Consider the following 24,832-nt stretch of genomic DNA (forward strand, 5'->3'; position numbering starts at 1 on the left):
CAGATCAGTGGCAGAGCTAGCAGATCCTCTGTCTGGTAGCTCTAGTGACCCAGGTGCAATCCTGACCTTGGGTACTGTCTGTGTGAATTTTACATGTTCTTCCTGAGGCCACATGGGTTTCCACTTGTCCCTCTGGTTTCCTCCCATATCCCAAGGCCCTATAGGTTGGTAGGTTTGTTTTTGGCCACTGCAAGTTGCCCCAACATTTGGGTGAGTACGTAGGACCTGGGGGGAGTTTTAGGGCCCATGGGGAGAATCTGGGACAATTTGGGGGGTTATGGGGAGAATATAATTAGATTATTATAGGTTGGTGTAAATGATATCTTGGTGGTCAAATCAGAATTCGACTGAATAGTCTGTTGTGTGCTGGAGAAATGAACGATATAACTCAATGAAAGATAAAGCGACAGACAGCTATGCCTTCTACAGGTGACAGACACACTGTCATCCTTATCTTGGAGGGAATGGTGGGACAACAAATATAAAACTTACCAGCAGCACAGCAAAGAAGGTCAGATGGTCACACACACAAATGGTTTGATGATCCTCAACTGTTGTCTTACAGCCTGTGGAATTCCAGGAGTCTGAGATGTTTTCTGTAACATCAATTCAGGGTTTAAAGATTACACTGTAAATGAGGTTTCCAACACTGACTGAAATATTTAAACTGGTTTTCAGCTTACCATTGTCACTTTCAAACCAGAATACACATCGATATGATCCTTTCTGAAATATATGGATTTGTTTAGTTAGTTTGTGTGTTACCAGAAACCTGTTGTAATGACTGTTCAGCAATGTATACATGTACCATTGTGGGCACCAGGGTCTGTATAAAAGAGTCCTACTGGTACAACAGAACTAAACTGCTGATTAATAAGACTGTACATCTGAGCTGTCCCATTTGTCTGCTTAACCCTTTTTAGACTGATGTAAACATCAGCAATAATGTCACTTTCTGATGTTGTTTAAAGACAGAAAACAAATTCAGAAAAGTCTCAAGAAATTGAGAGATGCTCTCAAAATATTGATGGTAAATCTCAGAGTTGGATTTTTATCAGAGGTGGCACGGTAGAGCTGCTGCCCCACAGCTCCAGATACCTGGGTTTGAATCTAGCCTCAGGTACTCTCTGTGTGGAGTTTGCAGGTTTCTTCTATGACCATATATATTTCCACCAGGTGCTCAGGTGTCCTCCTACATTCCAATCACATGCTGGTTGGCAAATTAATTGGCCTTTCTAAATTTACCAAGTCTTTAGACGTGTTGTAGAATCTGGAGGTGGTCAGGAAATGTAGAGGAGGCTTGACCCAAAAGCAGAGCGGTGGAGATGATTTAGTAGTGAATGATATTTTACTAATAAACTACAAAATAACAGGCCAGGAGGGGCCACAAAACAAGAGAGAACGGATAGTTAATACGCCAAGAAAACAGAATCTGGGAGCAACAGGATTAGGCTGGCTAGTTTGATGGGTGAACAAGGACTGGGGATGAGTGCTGGGTTTAAATAGGCTGCATGTGATGAGTTGGAAACAAGTGCCAGGTGAGTCCTGTTAGCTGGTTGGAGACTGGAGGTGCCTGTCTGTGCAAGCTAGATGGGGTGAGCTACTGAGAATGTGGGAAGGACAAAATATAGGAGAAATATGGAATGGTTGATAGTTGGTGCAGACTTGGTGGGACAAAGGGCCTTTCTCTGTGATGTATCTCTCTAACTTAATTCCACCCAACGCAATTATAAAGTGGAATTAGATGTCTTGTTCAGTGCTGTCATATTGTTCCTTCTTTACTGCACTGAAGTATCAGAATTGGAGCCTCAGACTGCACCCAAACTGATTCATATTAATTTGAGTATGTTAGTATTAATAATACATCAACAATAATGTGCATGGATAGAAATTAATTTAACAGCTCAAATGTATGGGAATTAAATAAATCCATCAGACATTAAAACATTGAAGCAGAATGAGGTCATTTGGCCCATCAAGTCTGCTCCACCATTCCATCATGGTTGATTTATTATCCCTCTCATCCCATTCTTCTGCCTTCTCCCTGTAACCTTTGACACCTTGGCTAATTAGGAACCTAACAACATCCGCTTTAAATATACTCAATTACTTGGCCTCCACAGCTGTCTGTGACACCGAATTCCACAAATTACTAGTGTCTGGTTAAAGAAGTCCCTCATAATCTCTGTTCTTAATGGACATCCTTCTATTCCTGGGCTGTGGCCTCTGGTCCCAGATTCACTCACTGTAGGAAACATCCTCTCCACATCCTGTTTAGACCTTTCAATATTCGATAGGTTTCAATATGATCCTCCTTCATTCTTCTAACCTCCAGTGAATGCAGGCCCAGATCCAGCAAACACTGCTCATATGTAAACACTTTTATTCAGAGAATCATTGTCGTGAACCTTCTTTGGACTCTTTCCAATGCCAACAGAGCTTTTCTTAGATAAGGCCCAAAACTGCTCACAAAATTCTAAGTGCTGTCTCACCAATGCCTCATAAATCTTCAGCATTACATCCTTGTTCTTATATTCTGGTCCTCTCAAAATGAATACTAACATTGCATTTGCCTTCCTTACAACAGACTCAATCACAACTTAAGCTTTAGGGAATCCTGTACAAGGGCTCCCAAGTCCCTTTTTGAATGTTCTCCCCATTTAGAAAATAGCCTTTTAGTCCTTCCATGAAAGTGCATGACTATACACTTTTCTGGACTATATTTCATTTGCCACTTTTCCAATCTGTCTAAGACTTTCTGCAGAATCCCTGTTTTCTCAACACTACCTGCCCCACCACCTTTCGTATCATCTGCAAACTTGGCCACAAAGCCATCAATTCCATCGTCCAAATCATTGACATGTAATGTGAAAGGAAGTGGTCCCTACACTGACCTCTGCAGAAAACCACTAGTCATCGGGAGCCAACCACTCTTTGCTTCCTGCCAGTCAATCTTCAATCCATGCTGGTAATACCTACTACCTTGCTAACCAGCTTCATGTGCGGCACCTTGTCAATTCCATTTGAAAGTCCAGGAAGACAACATCCACTGACTTTCCTCTGTCTATCCTGCTTGTTATTTCCTCAAAGAATTCTAACGGATTTGTCAGGCAAGATTTCTCCTTAAGTAAACCATGCTAACTTAGGGGTATTTTATCATGTGCCTCCAAGTACCCTGAAACCTTATTCTTAACAATAGACTCTAACATCTTCTCAACCACTGAAGTCAGGCTAATTGCCCTATAATTTTCGATCTTACGCCTCTCTGCCCCCACCAATTCTTGAAGAATAGAGTGAAATTTGCAATTTTCCAGTCCTCCAGAAACATTCCAGAATTTAATGATTCTTAAAAGATCATAACTAATGCCTCCACAATCCCTTCAGCTACCTCTTTCTGAACTCTGGGTTGTTGTCCATCTGGTCCAGGTGACTTTTCTACCTTCAGTCCTTTCAGCTTTGCAAGCACTTTCTTCTTAGTAATAACAACTGCACTCACTTCTGCTGCAGACACTTTTGAATTTCAGGCATTCTGCTAACATCTTCCACAGTGAAGACTGATACAAAGTACCTGTTAGTTCATTTGCCATTTCTTTGTTCTTCATTACTACCGCTCCAGTGTTAGCTTCCAGTGGTCTGATATCCACTCTTGCCTCTCTTTTACACTTTATATGTCTGAAGAATTTGTTTGGAATTCTGTTTTATCTTCTTGGTTACTTTTCCTTCATATTTCATCTTTTCTCTCTATATGCCTTTTCTTGGTTTTTATAAGCTTCTCAATCCTCTAACCCTCTACAATTTTTTTGCTATATTACTCTCTGTTTCTTTATGCTGTCTTTGACTTCCCTTGTCAACCAGGGTTGTGTCATTCTCCCTTTACAACAGTGCAGCTGACTCATATCGGTTCATACTGCCAAATCATTTTGTTTCCTCGCGACCTGGTAGCACATGCTTTGTGGTCCGGTACCGGTCCACGGCCCAGTGGTTGGGGACCACTGCTTTACAGTACTTCTTTGTCTTTGAGATGTATCTTTCCTGTGCCTTCTGAATTACCCCCAGAAACTCCAGTCACTGCTGTTCTGCTGTCATCCCTGCTAGTGACCCCTTTCAATCAACTTTGGCCAGCTTGTTTCTCATGCCTCTGTAATTCCCTTTACTCTACAGTAATACTGATGCATCTGAGTTTATCTTCTCCCTCTCAAACTGCAAGGTGAATACTATTGTGGAGCTCTGAGTACCAGTAACTGTGGTGTTAACTGTTCAGGCTAACAAAATGGCTTCTCTGTATTGTTATAATGAAATGGCTTCTCTGTAATGTTGTTTAATGCTGTAATGGGTTTCTATATCTGGAATGTTTGGGTTATGATTGCAGATAAGGCAGGAACCAACCAATGGAGAATTGTTATGCTATATTGTAGGTGTAAGCTGAGCAGGAGTTCGCTGTCTTTTTCGAGAGGCAAGTAAGGAGGACGGACATGTGAGGAGCGGACAGCGGTTAAAGGGCAGCGGAAACTGGACGTCAGCGGTTCGGACGATGGCCGAAGGCTCGGAAGGTCATTGTGGACGGAACTGGAGGCGTGAGCTCCAATGTATTAAAATATTATGTGCACAAACTGATAAACTTACTGCTTTGGCACCTTTAGGTTATCTGTTTCTACTAACCCATCACTAAGAAATAACTATAAAGTTGCAATTATTTATTTGCCTTTGGCATATTGTCTGGTATTTGTGTTGTGAGCATGTACTGGGGGGGCATTACACCATATTTTCACCAAAGTATTGCACTATTGGTGGGGCGACAGTGGTTCGCCCCAGACGAACGTGAGTAAATTGGAGGCACAGATGTTACACTATCATATTACAAGCCTTTTCTAGGGTGGTTTATTGATACAAAGGAGCTGTTTACAGGTCATTTTGATAGTATGAATTAAATGTATAAATTAAATAATTAGCTAGGGTGGTTAATGTTTTGACTTAGCTGAGAATTCTGAGTAGAAATACTGTACAAAATCATATGGGTTGTTATAGTCTCTGTCTGGGTAATAAAGAGATAAACTTTAATTGACCTATGGACCTTTCATCATTCTTGAAAGATTTTTTTTCTCAATTATTGTCAAAATACTTACTTGCATATTTTTGCCATGATTAACCTTAATAGTCACACCTTCCGTTAAGTTCTGAATGTTTGTGTTTCCCACAGTAATTCCAAACACTTGGTCATTTAATAGTGTGCTGTTATTTTCATCCTAGAGAAATAAACCAAGAGTCCTTTCAGCAAGGTGCAGTGTTGAAGAACACAGCATCAGATCAGATACTTTTCACAATTTCCACTATTTTTTAGAGATTTTTAACTTTGGAGTAATTATATTTTGCCCAAAATATCTGGCCAAGTTTGCTCCTCTGCCTCTGGTGGACCATCACAAATTAGACTGGGATCTACATTCACCTGGCTCCGGCACTGTTTCAGAATTTACTTCTTCCCAGCCCAACCAGGAACCACAAGGAAAGGCCTTAACATGGGAGGTGGCGAGGTCAGGGTGGAAAATTATTCAAACTGAGGACTGTCCACCACAGGCACCTGGCCCTTTTTGACTGAATGGTAGCAATGTAGGCTGACAAAAATCTCATTTCATTTCAAGTGTACAGGCTACAATGACACTTTTGAACAATTTACCTCAAATAATTCGCTGCCATTAAATACGGTGAAAATGAGCCTTGAAAGGTCATTCTGTTGCTCTTCAGCTCTCTCAGATAGCTCAGCTGGAAGGATCACCTCAACATCAGCATCCTGATTATCAGTGGTTTGTTCACCCACCTATACAAGTCAAAGGGAAACAATTTCACCATTCACTCTGTGTTCTGTTGATAATAGGTACAGATTTAACAACACTTTATCTGATTGTAAAGTAGGAAAGTCTTATAATCGTGGAGTAATACCACATGCAAACAGGAACTTTGTTCCAAACGTGGTGCCCATTAAGTTAGTCTCAATTTCTCACATTGGGCCGATATCCCTCTAAACTCCTTTATCCATGTACTTATTCAAATGTCTTTTAGATGTTATTGTACGTGCTTCAACCACCTTCTTTGGTGTCTTAGTCCATAAATGTATCACCTTCTGCATGAAAAAAATTGCTCCTCAGGTCTCTCTTAAATACTTCAACTCTCAACTTAATCCCATGCCCTCTGATTTTTAGCTCCCAACTCCTGGGACAAAGACCTATGAAAACCCATCATGATTTTATCTATCTCGATAAAGTTACTCATCAATCTCCTTCATTCCAAAGGAATAAAGTCCTAGCCTATCCAATCTCTCTCTGTAGTTTAGGCTGTCCATCACAAAGAAAAATACATTGATTTATCTTGATGGAAACATTTAAAATGACACATCGGTGGCTTCTTTTAGGCAAATTTCCTTTCTGTTTTGTTAATCGAGATACGTTTAATGAGTCATCTAAAGATTGCTTGTATATGTAGCTACAGCATAGGTGGACAGTTTGTGAGTTCCTTGTACTTACCCATGATGAATTAGCCATCAGTCTTATTGGTTGTTTTCTGGGGATTTCCTGTTTGTTCATAACCATACAATATCCGTGTGTTTGCATAGTGGCATTCTTTAACTCTGGGCAGTCATATAACTTCATGCATTTGTCGTATCTGTGAAACCATAAGATATGAAAATGTATAAACAGTAATGTAACATGTGAATTTACTGTCTCAATGGATGGGAGAGTAATTTATGTTATCTCTATTCAGTCATTTCCACTTTAATCCCTTTCACTATTCTCTCTGCCTCACCCAAACCTTCATCAGTCATATTGATGAAAGGATCTACAACCACATCAACATTAGTACAGCCATGTGATTGAAAGGGCAGGTGGGTTCCAGTGATCAGTGCATAATGAACAGAGTAAAGTTTAACAGCACATCCTCACCACTGATGTTGCTACATTCACACACACACATAGAGCAGACATAACACAAGCAAGCATACACCACATGAAGATACACACACTACATGAACATATCAAGTACATACGGTGGGTGGGGGGGTGATTGATAAGTTCATAGCCTAAGGTAGAAGGAGTCAATTTTCCTAGCACATTCGGCTTTCAACGTAATCCCCTCCTACATTTACACACTTAGTCGAGTGGTCGTGGAGCGTACAAATCTTGAACCCGCAGAAAGTGTCCACAGCATGGGTGATTGATAAGTTTGTGGCCTAAATAGAAGATGAGTTATACAGTTCTCGTTACATGCACATGCAGTTCAACTCTGAGTGATTATGCAGAAAGTTTGAAGTTAATAACTCATCTCCTTCTACCTTTGGCTACGAACTTATCATTCACCTCTGCTGTGGACACTTCCTGGAGGTCCAAGATCTGTATGCTCCACAACCATTGGACTAAGTGTATAAATTTAGGAGGGGACTATGTTGAAAAATAAATGTACGAGGCTTTCTAAAATTGACTCCTTCTACCTTAGGCCACAAACTTATCAATCACCCCTCCTACATGCACATACACAAATGTATACACATTTGTAAGCACATGTACACACACGCGCACACAACATACCCACCATTGGGATAGATCAATAATTGTCATAGATCTTAACATAACATGACTATACGGCAAGATTACCTGATGCCCTTTTCCAGACGAGGACCAGTAGATCTGTGGAATGAACAAAAATCCTCCCCCCTTTAAAGATGACAGCATTTACACTCCCACACTGATATTTTGATAGAACCTTCACACAGAAATATAGTTCTGCAAACGCCTTGTCACATCACGCGAGTTATTTCTAACATCACCATCACTATTCCTCAGATGAGTTGGTTGTTCTGTCATGTGTGCTTGAAGAAATTAGACCTATACACTTTGGATAATGTACATTGATCTAACTGAAATGATTAAAGATCCAACAGATACAAAAGATGTTGATATGTTTCCACTTTTCCACCAATGGGAGAAACTACAACAAGGGGATATAGTTACATAATTAGTTAATCTTGAAACTGAATTACATAGAAATGTTTTCTTGCAGAAGATGTAAATCTCTGGAATACTCTTTCCTGGAGGTTGGTAGAGATTGGATCCCTGGGGATACTTAAAGAGGATGTAGATACATTTTTGAGGGAATAGGAAATTTAACGCTATGGGGAATTAGCTTAGAAGAAGAGGCAGATTAGTCATGTTCATATTGAATGGTGGGGCAGGCTTGAGAGGCTGAATGGCTGATTATGTTCTTTATGATAAAATAAGAGAATTTGTACATTCTCTGATGGAACAATTACGTCTCTGCAACCCACCTTACTGTTGTTCCGTGAGGAAATCCATACCAACCACTGGCGGCATGAAACTAGTACTTGTGCTTTGACCAGATGACCATAAGATATAGGAGCCGAAGCAGGCCATTCAGCCCATCCAGTCTGCTCTGCCATTTAATCATAGGCTGATCAAACTCCCCTGCCTTCTTCCCATACCCTTTGGTGCCCTGGCTAATGAAAACATTATCTATCTCTGCCTTAAATACACCCAGTGACTTGGCCTCCGCAGCTGCTGGTGACAACAAATTCCACAGATTTACCACCATCTGACTAAAGTAATTTCTCCATATCTCAATTCTAAATTGACATCCTAAAATCCTGAAATCGTGCCCTCTTGTCCTAGGCTCCCCTACCACGGGAAATAACTTTGCCGTATCTAATCTGTTCAGGCATTTTAACATTCAGAACGCTTCTATGAGATTCCCCCCTTCATTCTCCTGAACTCCAGGGAATACAGTCCAAGAGCTGCCTGACGTTCCTCATACGGTAACCCTTTCATTCCTGGAATCATTCTCGTGAATCTTCTCTGAACCCTCTCCAATGTCACTATACCCTTTCTAAAGTAAGGAGCTCAAAACTGCACACAATAATCCAAGTGTGGTCTCACGAGCACCTTACAGAGCCTCAACATCACATCGCTGCTCTTATATTCGATACCTCTAGAAATGAATGCCAACATTGCATTTGTCTTCTTCACCACAGACTCAACCTGGAGGTTAACCTTTAGGGTATACTGCATAAGGACTTCCAAGTCCCTTTGCATCTCTGCATTTTGAATTCTCTCCCCATCTAAATAATAGTCTGCCTGTTTATTTCTTCCACCAAAGTGCACGAACATACACTTTCCAACATTGTATTTCAACGTTGGTCAAACATTTGGTCAAATATCTTCTGCCATCAATCTGGATATGAGTGGGGCAGGATCCAGCAAGTATTTACTTCACTGCTTAACATAGAATGCCTACATCTCTAAGAACTCTAGCAAGCTTCTACCTATGCTTTCTGCCATCCCTTGTAAGTGTCAGTGTCAAGCCACCATTTGATGGTGAGGAAACTTCATTGACCCTGATTGTACTGAATTCCCCTGTTCATGCATTTTCTGTTAACGTTCAGTGAGGTGATATGAGGAAGCTGATGAATGCACTGTCTGCACCTCCACCCAGAGTAATGGGAACATTCTGACCAACTGAGTCTGGATCAAGGATCCTTCTTATAGTGTATCATCGAGAGACTCATTCCCAGCGTATTGGTGATTTGAATAATTTGCACTTCAGACTATTGTAAACAAGGTACAAAATACATCATAAATTATGAGAACACAGTTCTGAAATTGTCCTATTTTTCCTGACCACAACTCCTCAGCTGTAAATCTTTATACTTCATATCTAACATCAGTGAAAAAGATAGTTCAATTATAACATACTGTTTTGAACTTGGTTGTTGATTGCTCATATTTGGAAAACCTGAAATGAAATGGTAGAAAAAATTGTTGTATTTCAGAAATAATTTGAGTTCCTGTGGCTTTTTCTACCCACACTTCACTCCTTTGTTAGTCAGTGATTAAACAGGTCATCAGTTCTATAGAGGAAATCAATGTGTTGTACTTGGCACTGAGGACAGGTTTACACAAAGTGTAATCTGTGCCAACTGCAAGGAATTGGAATTTGTTGGACAAGAGAGCAAGAGAATTAAGTTACTCAAAGTCAAGTAAGTGTTTCACCAAAAATACAGTGCTAAATTAAGAAGAAATTATCAAGCATTAATCACTAACCAAGAAGCTAACACAACAATAACAAGGAAAGAGTGGTTTAGTTAAGGATACAAATGAAAGGTGTAGAGTTGGGTAAGGGAGAAATACAAAGAGATCTCGGAGTCCTTGTTCATCAGTCACTGAAGGTGAATGAGCAAGTGCAGCAGGCAGTGAAGAAGGCTAGTGGAATGTTGGCCTTTATTACAAAGGGAATTGAGTACAAGAGCAAGGAAATCCTCTTGCATTTGTACAGAGCCCTGGTGAGACCACACCTGAAGTATTGTGTACAGTTTTGGTCTCCAGGGTTAAGGAAGGACATCCTGGCTGTAGAGGAAGTGCAGCGTAGATTCACGAGGTTAATTCCTGGGATGTCTGGACTGTCTTACGCAGAGAGGTTAGAGAGACTGGGCTTGTACACGCTGGAATTAAGGAGATTGAGAGGGGATCTGATTGAAACATATACAATTATTAAGGGATTGAACAAGATAGAGGCAGGAAATATGTTCCAGATGCTGGGAGAGTCCAGTACCAGAGGGCATGGTTTGAGAATAAGGGGTAGGTCATTTAGGACAGAGTTAAGGAAAAACTTCTTCTCCCAGAGAGTTGTGGGGGTCTGGAATGCACTGCCTCGGAAGACAGTGGAGGCCAATTCTCTGAATGCTTTCAAGAAGGAGCTAGATAGGTATCTTATGGATAGGGGAATCAAGGGATATGGGGACAAGGCAGGAACTGGGTATTGATAGTAATTGATTAGCCATGATCTCAAAATGGCGGTGCAGGCTCGAAGGGCCGAATGGTCTACTTCTGCACCTATTGTCTATTGTCTATTGAAAGATCAGCATCTTTATGAAAGAGAAAGGAGAGTAAAATATTTCTTAGAATAACTATTCCTGAAGGTATGGGAATTTCTGCTCCTTGTGTCTCCGGATGCCATGCTGCACAGGCAGTGTCTCTCATTGACCACACTCAGGTTTAAGATTTCAGAAGCATTTATGGAGCATGAGGGAGATTGACTAAATGATAAATGAGTGGTTATTTGAAGGGTAGAAAGAGACGGGTAAAACAGCAGCAGCCATTCTCAAATCAGTACTCAGTATTAGAGACTGATGGAGATGATGGCACTGTGGCAGAGGACAGTTCAGCTCATGGCACCATGGACAGTCAGACCACATGGGGAGCACCACAATGGGCAAAACTGCAACTGTAGCCAGAAATGCAGTGAGAGTCAATTTAACTGAAAAAAACCCCAAATATATGTAAGGGGTCAGATGGTTACAGTGAAAAATGGTAATTCTATATACAGTTGTTGCTGAAGTTATCTGTATCGTTCTCTGAGCCCCTGCAATATGACCTACCCACAAAGTGTACAGATCCACAGAGAACCAGCCACGTGGTTCTACTGAGTTTGCATTCATCCCTCAATGCTCAGACCTTAGCTGGAGTGAAACTATTCATCAGCCTTTTACAATCCCAATAAACCCAGAACATTTCTTATGGTCAAACCACCAAACAGGGCAGAATTGCCTCAATGACATATTTCACTGGGTTGGCTGGCAAAGTAACAGGATGGAGAATGGAGAGTGATAATCAATTATAGATTATTAAATCAGGTCACTCCAGTGTATGGCCCAAAAGTCTGCTGTGACAGATTGCAGAGAATGCAAATGATGGAATCAGCAGCAGCAAACAATCTCCAGAAAGAAATTCATTGAGTGGAGTAGCTTCTGTTGGGATAAAGGACTGATGCAACCATTAACATTATCTGAGAAGTAAAAATGAATCTTGGGAAGGGAGGTTCCCTTATGCAGAGACACAGTGCACAAGATCTACATGCTCCATATATTCAAAACGAGAGATAATCTCTTTGGGATGTGTGAAATTCTTGAATGACATGCTATTGTAGAGCAAAAGAATGAACTGCTACAGCAGGGATTCCCAATGTTTATATGGCATGGACTCCCATCATTAACCGAGGAGTCCATTGACCCCAGTTTGTGAACCCTGTGTAAGAAGAACTCAGCAGATCAGCCAGTATCGGTGGAGGGAAATGGATAGTTGAAATGTTGAATTGAGATTCTTTTGAACTGAAAAGGTACAGGGGGAGATAGTTGATATAGAGGGGTGAGAGGAAGGGGTGGAGCAAAAGCTGGCAAGAGATAGGTGGGTTTAATTGAGATGGAGTGACAAGCACATGGAGGAGGCAAGTGTACATGGAACAGAGCTTGAAGGGAGCAGTTGATAGAATCTGACAGGAGAGGCAGGTGAAGCATCAAACCCAATAAGGAAGGTGGGGAGGGAGATGGGGATAGAGGGGATGGGGAACCAGTGGGAGGAGGGTGCATATGATGAGCAGATGGAGTGTGCAGAGAAGAGGATAGAAAGAAGGTGAAAGGAGAGAGGTGGTTAGTTTAGGTATGTGTAGAATAAAAGTAAATTTCCAGCATTTTTTGTTTTTATTTTAGATTTCAGAGAAGCATCAGCAGTTTTTTAAAAATTTTTATTGGCAGCAGGAGTAACTGTTGGAAGTTGCATCTGGAGCAATCCAGGAAGGAATTCCATGGACTCCAGCACCATCAGTGTGAGTTCCAATGACCATGGACACCTTCAAATTGATTGCACAGCCTCCAACTGCGACTCCAGCCCAGGTCTTCACGTGCTGCGATTGTGACTCCGGTCTCCCCTACCCCCGCCACCACTCTGCAACCCTGACTCCCTCAGATCCCATCATCAGCTCCTGGGCCCTCAGAGGCTCCATCTTCCTCTCACCCCAACCGTTCCTCTCCACTGATACTACCAGCCTCCCTCCCCCCTCTGATCCCATCTCTCAGCTGTGCCGGGTCTTTACCATCCCCTCCAACCTTCAACTCTCTGAGGCAGAGTGCTCTGTCCTCAGGAAGGGCCTCAGCTTTGTCCCCCTTCGCCCACACCTCAGCAAGTTCCGCATATGCCATGACGCTGAACTCTTCTTCCGCTGGCTCTGTCTTTGAGCCTACTTCTTTGGCAAGGACTCTTGCACTCTCACCGATGACCCCTTCTCCCATCTTCAACCATCCTCCTCTTCATGGACACCCCGCTCTGGTCTTCTGTCTGCTCTGCATCTCTTTATTGCTAACTGCCAACAGAACATCAACCATCTCGACTTCACCACGCTTTGTTCCAATTCCAAACTAAATCCTTTCGAATGCTCTGCTCTCCGCTCCCTCCGCACCAATCCCAACCTCACTATAAAACCCGCTGATAAGGGAGGCGCTGTTGTAGTCTGGTGTACTGACCGCTACCTTGCCGAGGCGCAGCGACAACTTGCTGATACCTCCTCTTATTTACCCCTGGATCATGACCCCACTAAGGAGCACCAGGCCACTGTCTCCCACACCATCACCAACCTTATCAGCTCTGGGGATCTCCCATCCACTGCCACCAACCTGATAGTTCCCACACCCCACACTTCCCGTTTCTACCTCCTACCCAAGATCCACAAACCTGCCTGTCCAGGTAGACCTATTGTCTCAGCTTGCTCCTGCCCCACCGAACTCATTTCTGCATACCTTGACACTGTCTTATCCCCCCTTGTTCAATCCCTTCCCACCTATGTTCGTGACACTTCTCACACTTTGAATTTTTTCAATGATTTTAAGTTCCCTGGGCCCCACTGCCTTATTTTCACCATGGATGTCCAGTCCCTGTATACCTCCATCCCCCACCAGGAATGTCTGAAAGCACTCCGCTTCTTTTTGGATTCCAGACCTAATCAGTTCTCCTCTACCACCACTCTCCTCCGTCTAGTGGAATTAGTCCTTACTCTCAATAATTTCTCCTTTGGCTCTTCCTGCTTCCTCCAAATCAAAGGTGTAGCCATGGGCACCCGTATGGGTCCCAGTTATGCCTGCCTTTTTGTTGCCTATGTGGAACAGTCCATGTTCCAAGCCTATACAGGTATTCGTTCCCCTCTTTTCCTTCAGTACATCGATGACTGCATTGGTGCTGCCTCCTGCATGTATGCTGAACTTGTTGACTTCATTAACTTTGCCCCCAACTTTCACCCTGTCTTCAAATTTACCCGGTCTATTTCTGACATCTCCCTCCCCTTTCTTGATCTTTCTGTCTCCATCTCTGGAGACGGCCTATCTACTGATATCTACTTTAAGCCTACAGACTCTCACAGCTACCTGGACTATTCCTCTTCCCACCCTGTCTCTTGCAAAAATGCTATCTCCTTCTCGCAATTCCTCTGTCTCCATTGCATCTGCTCTCAGGATGAGTCTTTCATTCCTGGACGAAGGATATGTCTTCCTTTTTTAAAGAAAGGGGCTTCCCTTCCTCCACCATCAACTCTGCTCTCAAACACATCTCTTCCATTTCACGCACATCTGCTCTCACCCCATCCTCCCGCCACCCGACTCGGGATAGAGTTCACTTGTCCTCACCTACTACCCCACCAGCCTCTGGGTCCAACATATAATTCTCTGTAACTTCTGCCACCTCCACCGGGATCCCACTACCAAGCACATCTTTCCCTCCCCCCCCCTTTCTGCTTTTCGCAGGGATCGCTCCCCATGCAACTCCCCTGTCCATTTGTCCCCCCATCCCTTCCCACTGATCTCCCTCCTTGTAAGCGGAACAAGTGCTACACCTGCCCTTACACTTCCTCCCTCACCACCATTCAGGGCCCCAGACAGTCCTCCCAGGTGAGGCGATGCTTCAGAGAAGTGTTCAGAGAAACGGTCTCCCACTCTGCGCCGGTGCTCCCGGTGCGGACCTCTGTATATTGGTGAGACCTGACGCAGAATAGGAGACCGTTTCTCTGAACACTTATGCTCTGTCTGCCAGAGAAAGCAGGATCTCCCAGTGGCCACACATTTTAATTTCACGTCCCATTCCCATTCTGATATGTCTATCCATGGCTTCCTCTACTGTCAAGATGAAGCCATACTCTGTTTGGAGAAACAACACCTTATATACCGGCTGGGTAGTCTCCAACCTGATGGCATGAACATTGATTTCTCTAACTTTCGTTAATGCCTATCCTCCCCTTCTTACCCCATCTCTTATTTATTTATTTATCCCCCTTTTTTTCTCTCTCTTTTTTCCCTCTCTCTGCCCCAGATGCAATCACTTTCAAAAGTATTTCTTTCTGATTTACTTTGATAAAAATCTGTGGGTGAGAAAAGATATTCATAATGGCTAGATATCTGAACTTTTGTGAATCTGTGATTTGTTATTCACCATTAATTTGAATAAAAGGGAAATGGAACTGAAAGGATTCAAAGTGCTGAAAGTTTCTCATTACGTTAAAAATTTAAGTTACTGACCTTGGCACTCCGTCTTTATACACTGATATATGCAACACATACCTGCAGAGATAGAGTTAAAGAGACACTTTTACGGAGTTACTGCAGTGGTTATGGCCCAAGTGCAGAGGGAGAGACACTGAAGCTGATGAACAGTTCACTGACATAATAAGACTGTGCAGAATTAAAGGAAAACCCATAAATGCTCGGCCAATAGGTCCATTAACCAAAACTCTCAAACAGAAAGTTAATGCTGACATTGCAACGAAGAATCAATAACTTAATACTAAATGAATACTACTCCTTTACAGTGTCAGTCAAGCAGTAGACTTCTTTCCCAGAACAAGGACAGAGGTAAGCAGGGAGCATAGAGTTTACTGTGCTTTTGGTAAAGTCTCAGCAAGACTGGAATGAGAGGCAGGGAGTTAAATACCACCACAATGAAACACTAATTGGCTGGAACGTGCATACTCATGAGTGTGATTGCTGAACCCATTCCACAGTCTGTCTGTGTGGACACATAGACCCTGCAGGAGAGTCTGTGGTTGTAACAGGGTCCCCCTCCCTAGGTGCAGCTCCCAAAGTGCTAGAAACACGTGCCTGTTGAAATGATGAGAGACTTGTCCAGGATGATGTGGATCAGAACCAAACAACATTCCTCAGGGCCATACCCCTTACAAGTCAGGCATCCAGCAAGATGCCAGGAGTCGCAATATAGAATAGACCAAGGAACGGGGAGAAGAGGAAGGTGGGATAATTGGTGCTGGGAATGGGGAGGGAGTTAGTCACTGGCTTGAGCTGGGAAACATGGAACAATGGGTGAATCTTCATTAATGAAGATAGGCGCCAGGTATATGAGACCTTGTTGATAGTATTCTCCATTATGACTTGTCCCATTTAGAATGGGGCCAACCTGCAGCTCTCAGCTTCCAAGGGAAGATCTCCAGATATCAGCCAGACTTTCTCTCCTGACTTGACAGGCCTCACTTGTCGGTGGAACTGATCAGCATGCTGGGCATGTTGTTTCTGAGCACGCTGCAGAGAATCCATCACCCATCTCCACGTGCACTTATAGTGTTGGACCAAATGTTCAGCAGCATGAACTCCCATGTCAGTCTCTTGATCAGGTAACAGTGGTGACTCGAATTCCTCCTGGCATTCCAAGGGGACATGCCAGTGGAGAATAACTGGAGGTTATTTTGGGCAATAATTCCCCAACCAATTGGGAGCTCCCAGGATATGGGGATAGAAGAGACAAGACAGTGCAGGGTTGTCTCCAGTTTCTGATTCTCTCTCTCAGTCCTGATTAGACACTATATCCTGAGGGAAGCTGTGTAGTCTGAACACATGCTGAACCATGTGGGTGGCAGTCTCACGTGCCAACAGAGGCTCGGGCAGAACAATGAAGTGGACAGCCTTGGAGAACTGTTTCACAATCACCAGAATGGTAATGTTTCCATCAGATGGGGGGGGGGGGAGACCAGTGATTAAATCCACAGACAGGTGGGACTAGTGGCACTGAGACTCAGCCAGCAGACATAGCAGATCTGCAGTGTGCTGGCGTGACGTCTTGTTCTGGGCAGAAGTAGGACAAGTTGAGACAAAGTCATGGACATCCTGGGATATAGATGGTCACCAAAATCATCACTTGATAAATTCTAGGGTCCATTGAATTCCTGGAAAACCAGCTAGTTGGGAGAAGTGACCCCATTCCAACACTCTGGGGCACAGAATGGCAGAGACGAGCAGTCATTTGGAAGATTCCTCACCTGGATTGGCAATGCCACAGTTGTATGGCTGGTGTGTTGACAGAAAGGTGGCCTTCTTATTGAAGACTTTAAGAAGGTCAACATATTCAGCCAGAACAACAGACAGGTCTACACTAGCAGTTGGCACAGAAGGGGAAACATTGGCAGGGGCCTGGGCTGGATCTAGACATATAGACATGCTGATCCCCACTCTTGGAGTGCCTTTCTGTCTATCTGTTGCAGTGTTGAGATAGCTAAGGAAGGCCAAGCACCAGCAGGGAGCATTATATGATTAGGGGAAGACACTTGCAGGGAACACTAATTGGTTGAATGTGTATACTCATGAGCATGATTGCCAAACTCAATCTGCAGCCCACCAGCAAGAACGCACAGACCCTATGGCAGTGTCTGTAATTGTGACAGCAGCACTGTGATTCCCAGGAAGAGTCATGCATGTCCAGTTCCTACGTAGATTCAGTTCACAAACCTGTAGGATTTTAGATCTGAGCAGTACCAGGAGATACGGGGATGACTGAGGAAAACTGGCATTGAGCTGGATGGTCAATGATGATCTCAATAACAGGCAGAACATGGTTCGGGGAGGAGTAGACTTCCCCTGTTGCTCCCACTCCGTTTTCCATACATTCTATGTTGTACAGCAAGTACCCACGTGTGCTGTCAGGTGAGGTGTCCTGGGACTGAACTTGTATTTGGTTCTGTTTAAATTCAATTCTTGCAATTGCAGAGCACAATGCACATTTTTATAAAACCAGCAACTTTTTTGAATCATTCGACATAGCAAGAGATTGCGAGAGCTCATTTGCTCCAAATATTCAGTGTGCAATATAAATACGAGTTTAGATCTCAGCAGAACTGGAGGATATATGGGTAGAAGTTAAACCCAGTATTGAGATCAAACATCAGCTAGGTCTCACCGATTGTTACGAGAAGACCAAAGAGAGCTTTAGGCTCTCCTTCTCCCAACTCTTTTTCTTTTCCATGTTGTACATCAAGTACCCACCGACACTAAAGTAATCCTGTGTTTCCACTCAAGGATGATTGTGGCATTGTTTTATCCTTTAACCACATCCAACATCATAGACAATGGGTTTGAAATAATGCACCCAACAGGCACAGGCAGGTCTGTCACTGTATTACACTGGGCACAGTACCAGTGGACAATCAGTTGTACGTCACTTTTTCACCGGACTGGTGGAAAAAGTTACTCTTTAAACTGGGATGCAGTACTGATAGACTTGAGTTGTTGCCACAGATCAGAGTTTGTAAAACAATGAAAAGTATTGATGGAAATAGTTCTCCATATGATAACATATACTCAGTGGCCACTTTATTAGGTACTTCCTATAACTAATAAAGTGGCCACAAATTGTAGGTTCACGGTCTTCTGCTGCTGCAGCACATCCCAGTCTGGCCATTCCTCCTCACCTTTCTCATTACAAAGCATTTTTCCTCACAGAACTGCTGCTCACTGGATATTATTGTTGTTCTCTATAAACTCTAGAAACTGCTGTGCATGAAAATTTCAGGATTTCAGCAGTTTCTGAAATACTCAAATCACCCATCAGGCACTAATAATCATTCCATGATCAAAGTCACTTAGATCATATTTTTTCCCAATCTGATATTTGATCTGAACAACAGCTGAACCTCTTGACCACGTCTGCATGCTTTTATGCATTGAGTTTCTGCCACATGCTCGACTGATTAGAGATATATGTACTATTGAGTGGGTGTACCTAATAAAGTATCCACTAAGTGTATTAGTCCTGGATGGACATCAGAACCTGTTTTAAGCTCCAGTAAAGGAGGCAGGGTGGAGAGAACAAAGAGAGTATCAGGAAAGGGGTGATGAAGAGAGACAGCTGAGGGAGGTTGCTCACACAGAAGAGACTGCAGATGTTGGAAATAGGTAATCACACACACAAAATGCTGGGGGAACGTAGTAGGTCAGGCAGCATCTATGAAGGGAAATGAATAGGCAACGTTTCAGGCCGAGATTCTTCATCAGGTTCTGATACTGCCTGATCCGCTGAGTTCCTTTGGCATTTTGTTGAGAGAGGTTGTTGACGACTTGTTAATCCCTTCAGAACACAGAAAATAGAACATTATACAGTACAGCACAGGACAGATACTATAGCTCATAATGCTGTGCCAGACTAAATTGGGATAGTAACTGGATGAGGAAATGGAGGGATGGTTAGTAAGTTTGCTAATGACACAAAGGTTGGGGGTGTTGTGGATAGTGTGGAGGGCTGTCAGAGGTTACAGCGGGACATTGATAAGATGGAAAACAGGGCTGAGAAGTGGAAGATGGAGTTCAACCCAGATAAGTGTAAAGTGGTTCATTTTGGTAGGTCAAATATGATGGCAGAATATAGTATTAATGGTAAGACTCTTGGCAGTGTGGAGGATCAGAGGGATCTTGGGGTCCCAGTCCATAGGATGATCAAAGCAGTTGCTCAGGTTGGCTCTGCATGTGCATTAAGAAGGCATATGGTGTATTGGCCTTCATCAATTGTGGAATTGAATTTAGGAGCCGAGAGGTAATGTTGCAGCTATATAGGACCCTGGTCAGACCCCATTTGAAGTACTGTGCTCAGTTCTGGTCACCTCACTACAGGAAGGATGTGGAAGCCATAGAAAGGGTGCAGAGGAGATTTACAAGGAGGTTGCCTGGATTGGGGAGCATGCCTTATGAAAACAGGTTGAGTGAACTCAGCCTTTTCTCCTTGGAGCCACTGAGGATGTGTGGTGACCTGATAGAGGTGTATAAGTTGATGAGAGACATTGATCTTGTGGATAGTCAGAGGCTTTTTCCCAGGGCTGAAATGGCTTCCACAAGGGGGCACAGGTTTAAGGTGCTTGGGAGTAGGTACAGAGATGTCAGGGTTAAGTATTTTACGCAGAGGGCGGTGAGTGCGTGGAATGGGCTGCCGGCAATGGTGGTGGAGGCGGATGCAATGGGGTCTTTTAAGAGACTTTTGGATAGGTATATGGAGCTTAGAAAAACAGAGGGCTATTGGTAACCCTGGTAATTTCTAAGGCAGGGACATGTTCTGCACAGCTTTGTGGGCCAAAGGGCCTGTATTGTGCTGTAGGTTTTCTATGTTGTCTAAGAGATTATATTACAGTAGAGCTAGGGAATATGTGAGAAGGAGATAGAAACAGGTCTGGCTCCCTCCACACTATTCACAACACTACCAACCTTTGTGTCATCAGCAAATTTACGAACTCATCCCTCCATTTCTTCATTAAGGTGATTTATAAAAATGATGAAGAGGAAGGGTCCCAGAACAGATCCCAGTGGCACACCACTGGTCAATGTGCTCGATGAAGAATATGACCCGTCTACAACCATTCTTTGCCTTCTGTGTGCAAGCCAATTCTGGATCCACAAAGCAATGTCCCCCAACTTTCTCAGTAAGCCTTGTATGGGGTAGCTTATCAAATGCCTTTCTGAAATCCATATACCTGTACGCTACATCTACTGCTCTACCTTAATCAATGTGTTTAGGTATATGGACAGGAAAGGAATGGAGGGTTATGGGCTGAGTGCAGGTCAGTGGGACTAGGTGGGAGTAAGCGTTCGGCACGGACTAGAAGGGCCGAGATGGCCTGTTTCCATGCTGTAATTGTTATATGGTTATATGGTTGTTATATGGTTTAGTCATATCTTCAAAAAATTCAATCAGGCTCGTCAAGCATGACCTGCCTTTGACAAAGCCATGCTGACTATTGCTAATCATTTTATGCCTTTCCAAATGTTCATAAATCCTGCTTCTCAGGATCTTCTCCATCAACTTAACCACTGAAGTAAGACTCACCGGTCTATAATTTCCTGGGCTATCTCTACTCCCTTTCTCGAATAAGGGAACAACATCTGCAACCCTCCAATCCTCCGGAACCTCTCCCATCCCCATTGATCAAGCAAAGATCATAGCCAGAGGCTCAGCAATGCCCTCCCTCACCTCCCACAGTAGCCTGGGTTATATTTTATCCGGTCCCAGTGAATTATCCAACTTGATGCTTTCCAAAGGCTCCAGCACATCCTCTTAATGTTTATATGCTCAAATTTATCTGTCTGCTGTATGTCATCCCTACAATTGTGAAGATCCTTTTCCGCGTTAAATACTGAAGCAAAGTATTCATTAAGTACCTCTGCTACCTCCTCCGGTTCCATACACACATTCCCACTGTCACACTTGATTGGTCCTATTCTTTCACGTCTCATCCTCTTGTTCTTCACATACTTGTAGAATGTCTTGGGGTTTCCTTAATCCTGCTTGCCAAGGCCTTCTCATGGCCCCTTCTGACTCTCCTAATTTCATTCTTAAGCTCCTTCCTGGTAGCCTTATAATCTTCTGGATCACCATCATTACCTAGTTTTTGAACCTTTCATAAGATTTTCTTTTCTTCTTGACTAGATTTTCAACAGCCTTTGTACACCATGGTTCCTGTCCCCTACCATTCTTTCCCTGTCTCATTGGAATGTACCTATACCAAAAGCTATGCAAGTATCCCCTGGACATTTGCCACATTTCTCCTGTACATTTCCCTGAGAACATCTGCTCCCAATTTATACTTCCAAGTTCCTACCTGATAGCCTCATATTTCCTTTTACTCCAATTAAACACTTTCCTAACTTGTCTGCTCCTATCCCTCTCCAATGCTGTGGTAAAGGAGATAGAACTGTGATCACTATCTCCAAAATGCTCTCCCACTAAGAGACCTGACACCTGAGCAGGTTCATTTCCCAATACCAGATTAAGTGCAGTCTCTCCTCTTGTCAGCTTACCTAGGTATTGTGTCAGGAAACCTTGCTGAACACACCTAACAAGCTTCACTCCATCTAAATCCCTTGCTCTAGGGAGATGCCAATCAATATTGGGGAAAGTAAAATCTCCCATCATGACAGCCCTGTTATTTTTATTCCGTTCCAGAATATGTCTCCCTATCTGCTCCTCGATGTCCCTGTTACTACTGGGTGGTCTATAAAAAACACCCACTAGAGTTATCGACCCCATCCTGTTTCTAACTTCCACCCATAGACACTCAGTAGACAATCCCTCCATGACTTCCTACTTTTCTGCAGGTTGATAGTGAAATCAGCTTTTACCTCACTGAAAGTCAGAAGAGTCTCAAAGTGAGCTTCTCCTGCTGTGAATTCTTATTCTTTTCTTTTCTATCTTCTATATCAAGTACCCACCTTCACTGAAGTAATCCTGTGTTTCCACTCAAGGATGAGTGTGGCATTGTTTATCCTTTATCCACATCCAACATCACAGAGGATCTGTTTCAAATAATGTACCCAACAGGCACAGGCAGGTCTGTCACTGTGTTACACTGGGCACAGTACCAATGGGCAATCTGCTGTACGTCACTTGGGCGCTGAGCTGCTAGTTACAAGTCAATCTTTAAACTGGAGTGCACTATGGACGGACATGGGTTGTTGCTGTATAACAGATGTATCCCATACTGGTGAGTACAGGTCAGAATCTATACACAAACAAGAGAAAATCTGCAGATGCTGGAAAACAAAACAACACCCACAAAATGCTGGAGGAGCTCAGCAGACCAGGCTGCAACTATGGAAACGAGTGAACAGTCGATGTTTCGGGCTGAGACCCTTCATCAGGACCCTGAAGAAGTTTAAATCTTTCTGATTCAGAATCTGTACAACACAGATGTGCAGTATTGTTGACTATAGGTCTGGTTCCATTTGATAATGTAAGTACACACTATCACTGTATATAACTGGACACAGTTCTGGGAAGTTCTGGATGAACGTCAAATATGTTTTAGGTTTCAGTGAAGGAAACAGGGTGGAAAAACAATGGCAACGTCAATAAAAGGGTGATCAAGAGGGACAGCTGAGTGAGGATGGTGTAGGTTTACTAATCCCTTTCTCCCCTCTATCACTGACATTCCCTTTGTTCTTCCAACTGCCAGGGAAGCGGGCTGATGAGTGGCAAATGGATTCCATCACAGCTAACTGCGAGGTGATCTATTTTGAAAAGTAAAACCAAGTGTCGGACATTTAGTATCAATGGTAACGATCTGAACTGCCAGACCAAACACCCAAACTTGAATGCAAATCTCACATGGCAGCTGTGGATTAACATGCAGTCAATCACTGGGAATCTAAAGATGATAACAACACTTAGTAAGGTGTAACTCAGTGCTATTGTTTTCACCATGAAAGAACATGACTGAGCAGAAATATTAACTCTATTTCTGTCCCTTCACAAACATTCCCACTCCTGCTATTCATTGCCAGCATTTACTGTTTTTATTTCAGATTTGCAGCATCTGCAGCAGTGTGATTACTTGTGTGATTCTGGACATTTGGATTGTAAAGTTGAGAATGAGAGAGGTGTAGAGTTTGCTGGGACTGTGGCAGCCATCCTTCATCACCGTGAAGTCACTGTGGGAAGAGATTGCTCATGAGATCAGTGGTGGAGGAAAGCACTGAGGACATGGTGCATCATGGGTAAGATTCAGTCACCTCACACACACATGGTCACAGTTGGCGAGCAGATTGTAGGATCCCACCTGACAACCAGAGCACCACTGGCCTCACGCCATGTCTGGACCATGCACCATAATGTCTGAATTCGGAACTTACTGCACAAATATAGTTGTCATTTTTACCCACATTGTAATCAGTTACAAACTACTTCACTCTGATTTACTTCAGGTAAACATTCAGTGTAGAGGACCAGAAAATTTGTGAACTAATTCCCATGAATTTAGTTAACACGGAAAATTTTCATATAGCTGGAATTTCCACTTGATTTTAAATTTAAGTACCTGACCTTTGACTCTTCTCCTTTCACATTTGTCTTTGGTCTGTTTCCCTGCAGAGACAAAAAGAAACAGCCACTGTTCAGAGCTGCAGCAGCAGTGTGAATCCTCTTTTATTTTCCTTTTTCCAAAGCAGGTTTCTTCATTGATTACAGCATCACATTATTGCAATTCTACAATATTTTACCATTCACACTATTTACAGTTAATAGTTTATTATCAAAGCACTGTAACTCTATCTATAATTCAGTCATGCTATGGAGATCAAGAATCAGTTATGGCCCCACTGATTGTCAGGAGGCTCTTAAAGTGAGGAGCAAGTTTTTCCTGTACCTAATTTTTAATCTTTTCCTTTCTATGTTGTACATCAAGTATCCACCGACACTGAAGTAATCCTGTGTTTCCACTCAAGGATGAGTGTGGCATTGTTTTGTCCTTTATCCACATCCAATATCATAGTCGATGAATTTGAAATAATGCACCCAATATACACTTTATTACATGGAGGACAGTCCTGTCTCCCATCGCCACAATTACTTATTTTACTTTATCCCACATCTAACTCTATAGCGGGGATCTTTAAATAAATCACCCAGTTGTAGATTGTGGATACTTACTCTGGAAATCCAGTTCCCATCTTCAGCTGTAGTGTACCAAGGTTCATCCTCTCAGGGTATCTCATATTGGGATATCATGAAGCAGGACTTTAAATTGCAAGTTCACAGCCTTTGCAACTATTCAGCTGAACAAAAATGACCATTTTTCATCTTTTTATTTCACCTGTGGTTACCTGAGTATTCAAGGAGCTAGGGGACCCAAATATCAATAAAAATGTAATCAATGACTATCTGACCCTTCATGGGGACCGTAGAGATAAGCAAACAGAGTGGTC

The 24,832-nt window shown here is 42.9% G+C and overlaps 1 protein-coding gene across 4 annotated transcripts in view; it reads right to left on the bottom strand.

The window, feature by feature from the left end:
- LOC140740538 (adhesion G-protein coupled receptor G1-like) overlaps positions 1-24,832 on the bottom strand; it is a 45,323-nt gene that overhangs the window by 7,876 nt on the left and 12,615 nt on the right. For 2 of the 4 annotated variants that reach the window (XM_073069786.1, XM_073069787.1), the window contains exons 3-10: positions 23,952-23,993; positions 15,389-15,430; positions 9,753-9,792; positions 6,516-6,654; positions 5,672-5,812; positions 5,124-5,243; positions 684-726; positions 493-596 (exon numbers count right to left, since the gene is read on the bottom strand). In XM_073069786.1, coding sequence (XP_072925887.1) covers positions 493-596; positions 684-726; positions 5,124-5,243; positions 5,672-5,812; positions 6,516-6,654; positions 9,753-9,792; positions 15,389-15,430; positions 23,952-23,993 — 671 coding nt within the window. Of the gene's footprint in view, positions 1-492; positions 597-683; positions 727-5,123; positions 5,244-5,671; positions 5,813-6,515; positions 6,655-9,752; positions 9,793-15,388; positions 15,431-23,946; positions 23,994-24,832 lie in introns of all 4 variants that reach the window. The other 2 variants (XM_073069788.1, XM_073069789.1) reach the window with 2 other exon arrangements.

The sequence above is a fragment of the Hemitrygon akajei genome, chromosome 17 (assembly GCF_048418815.1).
Source record: "Hemitrygon akajei chromosome 17, sHemAka1.3, whole genome shotgun sequence".
Classification (NCBI taxonomy): domain Eukaryota; kingdom Metazoa; phylum Chordata; class Chondrichthyes; order Myliobatiformes; family Dasyatidae; genus Hemitrygon; species Hemitrygon akajei.